This window comes from Orycteropus afer, unplaced genomic scaffold (genome assembly GCF_000298275.1).
Source record: "Orycteropus afer afer isolate SDZICR_OR568_19922 unplaced genomic scaffold, OryAfe1.0 scaffold00223, whole genome shotgun sequence".
Lineage (NCBI taxonomy): Eukaryota > Metazoa > Chordata > Mammalia > Tubulidentata > Orycteropodidae > Orycteropus > Orycteropus afer.
Genome location: NW_006921810.1, coordinates 1,422,809 through 1,428,460, shown reverse-complemented (window position 1 = coordinate 1,428,460; position 5,652 = coordinate 1,422,809). Strand labels below are relative to the sequence as shown.

Here is a 5,652-nt window from a genome sequence, read left to right as displayed (position 1 = left end):
ACTCCTCAGAAGGAAGATGGGGCAATCTACTTCCATAGTGATACTGCCTCAGAAACCCAAGGAGGGGTCACTATGAGTTGGGTCTGACTCGACAGCACACAACAACAACAACAACTAACGTAAAGGTTGATTTACGTTGAACCTTCTCAGCAGTATCGTGGAAGAAGAAGCCTGACGGTCTACTTCCATGAAACAGCCAAGAAAACCCTATGGAGCACTTCTGTTCTGTAACACATAGAGTTACCATGAGTTGGAATCGACTTGATGGTAAACTTTTTGGAAAAAAAAAAAAAATTATTTTTGTTGTTGTTGTTGAGAGTAGCCATAGCAGAATATATATCAGTTCAACAATTTCTTCATGTACGATTCAGTGGCATTGATTATATTCTTCAAGTTGTGAAACAATTCTCACCCTTCTTTTTCAAGTTGTTCTGTCCCTATTAATATAAACTCACTACCCTTAAGTTTCCTGTATAACTGTTTGAATTGTCGTTGTCAGTTTGATCCCATACAGATCAAAAGAGCACATTACTCAGTGCAGACTCTCTTTACTGGTTAAGCTAAACTATTAAGAAGACTTCAAGGAATATTTTTGGTTTTAGATTTCAAGATTGTCTCAGGACGGTAGTTTCAGGGGTTCCTCTACCTCCTTTGGCTCCCGAAAATCTAGGGTCCATGAGAATTTGAAATTCAGTTCTGCATTTTCCCCCTATTGATCAGGGTTCTGCAGTACAATTTTTGATCAAATTGTTCAGTAATGGTAGCTGAGCACCATTCAGTTCTTCTGATTTCATGGCAAAGGAGGCTGCTATTCAGAGGCAATTAGCTATACATTCCATATCCTCTTCCTATTCATGATTCTCCTTCTTTCTCTGTTGCTCCAGGCAAATAGAGACTAATTCTTGTGCCTTGAATGGCTGGCTGCTTGCAAGCTTTTAAGACCCCAGGCACTACCCACGAACTAATTTTTTTTTTAAGGCCTAGAACTTGAGAATGGTCATGCCTTCTGAGAAATAAAGACATAGATGATACTGAAGGGATAATAAATATTTCTGGGTGATTTATTTTTTGAAGTAATTTTTTCTTAAGGATCCCAGGTGGTTCAATAGGTTAAGCACTTGGCTGCTAACTAAAACGTCAGCAGTTTGAACCTACGAGTGCTCCACAGGAGGAAAGACTGGTGATCTGCTCCCATAGAGATTACAGACTAGGGGCAATTCTACTCTGTCATTTAGTATTGTTATAAGTCAGAATCAATTCGTTGGCATACAAAAACAGTTTCTCCATGCTGGCACATACAAAAATCCTCTGTGGACCTTTTTCAAAGTCAAGTTTCTAAGGTCTACCCCACAGAGATTCTAATTCATTAGGTTTGGAGTGAGACCTGGGCATATTTTTTAGGTTTTTCAGATGATTCTTTTGCACAGCTAGAATTTAGAACCTCTGAATGAACATTTCCCAACTTAGTTGAATCCAGTATTTTCCAAACATGTTTGATCACAGAATTAATTACTTTATTGAACATCAGTTAACATCCCTTAGAATGTGCCATTGTGAGATAACTTTTAGATGCTTTTTCTTACAATTGGTTATTGGTAAAAATCTGCCATATTGTCAGAGAACCTGATTAACTAATGTTCTTTGGCACCTCATCAGAAAGACTGACAAGTTTATAACCTTGAGTTGTTTTAAAAGTATATTTTAAGTTCAAAAATGTATCTTTGAAATTAGATATGAAAAGTTTCAGAAAATTTCATCCAAAGTGAGTTATCCATGTGTTAATGTAGTTTAACAAAGTGGCTACGATGAACTTTCCATATCGTTAATTTATTAAATTACCTTTTTCAGTACAGTACTTAGTAATTTTTTTAAATTGAAATATTATAATATGGTGGTGGTTGTTAGGTGGCATTGAGTCCATTTCAACCCATAGCAACTGCATCTGACAGGGTAGAACTGTCCCATAGTTTCTAGGCTATAGTTTTTATGGGAGTAGATTGCCAGGTCTTTCTCCCTGGGAGCCATTGGGTGGGTTTGAGTCACCAAAGTTTGGTTAGCAGCCAAGTGCTTAAGAGCCAAGGACTCTATAATTTTAAAAATATATATAATTTTGTTATTTAAATCATTACTTATAGTTGATATCATTTTTCTCATGTTGAACTTTAGGAACAAACCATGTGGGCTTGCCTAGCTGCTATGTCAGTTGCTAATAGAGATATGACTACTGCAGAAATAGCCTATGCAGCGATTGGTGAAGTAAGTAAATAATGATTACTTATGTGTACATTTGTGTGTTTTTCTTAGCATAATTTGTTACATTTCTGTTATTGTCCACTTCAAATATTTTTTCTTTTCTTTATTTAGATTGATAAGGTTCAGTACATTAATTCTATAAAAAATCTTCCATCTAAAGAATCAAAAATGGCCCACATACTAATGTTTAGTGGGAACATGCAGGAGGCTGAAATAGTACTTCTTCAAGCTGGCCTTGTTTATCAAGCAATTCAGATCAATATTAATCTCTACAACTGGGAAAGGTAATAAAAATGCTTTTCATGAATTCTATAACCTGATTGACCTTAATGTATTTCTCCACCTGCCATTTAGTAAATTATATTATTCACTGGTATCATAGAAGAATTTATTCACATTTATATTTGTGAGTAGTTTGTCATTAAAAGTTTCCGTCTTCTCTGATCTTGTGATTGATTACAATTCAGGAGTGTGAAGAAGAAAAGAATCTAGAATATTTCCCAAACTTATGATTTGAGTTAACTCAGTAAATAGTAGTACCATTGGTAGATTTGGTAGGGAAGATAATGAGTTCAGTTTTAGCCATGCTGAATTTGAAATATTTTTGAAGAGCTACATGATAATAAGGAGCTGGTGGTACAGTGCCTAAGGCATTTGACTGCTAACCAGAAGGTTGGTGGTTCAAAACCACCAGCCACTCCTCAGAAGGAAGATTTTACTGCCTCTGAAGCCCAATGGGGGTTGCTGTGAGTCGGAATCAACTAGATGGCAGTGAGTTTGGTTTGTTTTTTTGATGTGTGATAATAGTTGATTAAGTGGACCTCATGAAAAAGATTTGAACTGGAGATGTAGATTTACCATTCAGCAAATGAATGATAGTTGAAGCCAGAACTATGGATGCAGTTGCCTGGGGACTGTGTAGAATGAGAAGATATCAACTACATTTATGAGATGGGTGAAAGAAGAGAAATCCATAAAAATATTAGAATGAGGCAGTCAGGCAGAGAACAGATAAGAGAGATCTCTGATACTGATAAGGAAAGAGTATTGTGATACTAAGAAGGATTTTTTATAATGGTCAGCAGTAACCTTCCCCTCACATTAGGCCTTGGGACAGATTGCTTTCTGAGACTGAGTGACCGGCTGCTGTGTCTTCTTTATGACACATTAGGTTCCTCTGCTCTTCTCCCAGGAATGCTTCTTTTAGTGAAAAAAGTTGTGCTCTTCAAGTTACTATGCTATGAAAATGGCATATGTTTTTCATGTTCTTTCTTTTTCTCTGGGCTAAAAATAATCCCATATATGTTTCAATTACTAGGATCCTTACTAATCACTCCCTTAGTTTATATAGAGTTCTTATTAATATCCTAATTTCTATCTTTTCCTTGACTAGAAGTAACAGAAATGGCAGATGGTTCATTAATGTGATTGACATGATTACTAATTTAATTTATGCATTAATTATCTATACATACAATTTAGCTGGTGTTTCTGTCCTTTGTTTACACAAATTCATTATTATTGTTTAGCTCCTCAAAGGATCCTGAAGGATATTTATAACTCTACAAAGATGAATAAGCCCTTGTCCTTTGTCTTCAATTTATTCATAATTCATAAGGATTGATTGAGATTACTGTTTTGGAAAGAGACAGAATATGAATAATATTTTTAAAGCTATATTTAATAACTAGTATCAAAATTAAAACTCTCTACCACTGAGATGAAATCAACTTGATGGTAGTGGGTTTGGTTTGGTTTTGGTTATACATAAAAAAACTCTGCTGTTGAGTCGGATCTGACCGATAGAGACCCCTCCTTGGGTTTCTGAAGCTGTACATACTAGGTACTTAATATTCATGCACTTAATCTCTATGCGGTGCTCTTAATTATTGACTGCTAAGGCATTTGATTGCTAACCAGAAGGCTGGTGGTTCAATCCACCAGCCTCTCCTTGGAAGGAAGGTTAGGCAACCTACTTCCGTAGCGATACTGCCTCAGAAACTCAAGTATGGGACGCAGTGAGTCGGATCTGACTCGACGGCAGTGAGTTTGATTTTTTTTTGTTTGTTTTTCTCTTTTACTGACATTTGCAGGATGTCTACTGTATGTCATTCAGTGAAAATGATACATTCTCTGCATCCTTTAAGACCCAGTTGAAGTTAACCTCTCCCAAGCAATATTGATCACAATACTTAAAATCACCAACATGCCTATAGCAATTAAAAATGTACTACCTGCAACACTGTTTATGTTTTTTTTTCTGTTATTTTTAATTTTTATTTTGATTTGGGTGAAAGTTTACAGAGCAAATTCTTTTCCATATAGCAGTTCATACATATCTTGTCTCATGACATTGATCACAATTCCCCACATTGTAACAGATCTTTTCCCACTTCTTCCCTTAGTTACCTCTTCCCTGTGACCTTCCCTCCCATGCACTCCCAGCCCCTAACCTGTTTCCCTTTGCAAACATTGCCCTTCTATTTTCCCATGATTGATTGCTCCAAGCTGTGTATCTACCTCATGTAAATGTTTATCCCATATACTTGTGTATTGTTTGGCTGGAAGCCACAGGAGTGAGTTCAATTTCAGACCTGAATGATGGGTAGAGGCCATAGTCTCAGGGGTCTGATCAGGCTCTGTCATGTCAGATCAGCAAATCTAGGCTTTATTTATTTATTTTGATGATTTTGAGTTTTGGTCCACATTTTTCTCCCACCCTATCCAGGATATCCTACACCGATCCCCCTCCAACTGGTTGACAGTAGTTGACTAGATGGTGGCATCCAGGTACCATCTAGTTCTTTTGGTCTCATGGTTATATGGGCTGAGGAGCACATGGTCTACTAGTTCCTTGGACAAATTGTTTCCATGGATCTTTGGTTTTCTTCATTTTTCTTTGCTCTGGACGAGGAGAGACCCATTGTTTCATCTAGATGGTCACTTGCAAACTTTTAAGAGTCCAGTTTGTATTTACCAAAGTAGAATGTAGAACAGTGTTTTTATGTAGTATGTTATGCCAATTTGAGCTTGATGTCCCCTGCAATCATGGTCCTGAGCCCACAAGTCCAGCTACTCGCTCCCTCCACGTAGCTGGCTGTGGCCAAGAAGCCACCACACCTTTGCCCCTTTTCAGCTCTATTATACACCTGGATATTCTTACAGCACATACAAATATGCATGTAGAAATATTGTCTCCTAACCCTATATACATGGACACGGTGGCTCTACACGTGGACTTCACCAGATGGAACACACAGGAATCAGATTGACTACATCTGTGGCAAGAGGCGGTGGAAGAGCTCAATATCTTCAGCCAAAACCAGGCCAGGAGCTGATTGTGGAACAGATCATCAACTGCTCATATGCAAGTTCAACTTGAAGTTAAAGACAATTAAA

General features: G+C 37.3%; 1 protein-coding gene across 1 annotated transcript in view; it reads left to right on the top strand.

Moving 5' to 3' along the window:
* Positions 1-5,652, top strand: part of IFT80 (intraflagellar transport 80) — a 259,541-nt gene that overhangs the window by 206,473 nt on the left and 47,416 nt on the right. Inside the window, exons 15-17 of the mRNA XM_007948772.1 lie at positions 1,732-1,762; positions 2,167-2,256; positions 2,365-2,537. Coding sequence (XP_007946963.1) covers positions 1,732-1,762; positions 2,167-2,256; positions 2,365-2,537 — 294 coding nt within the window. The remainder of the gene's footprint in view (positions 1-1,731; positions 1,763-2,166; positions 2,257-2,364; positions 2,538-5,652) is intronic.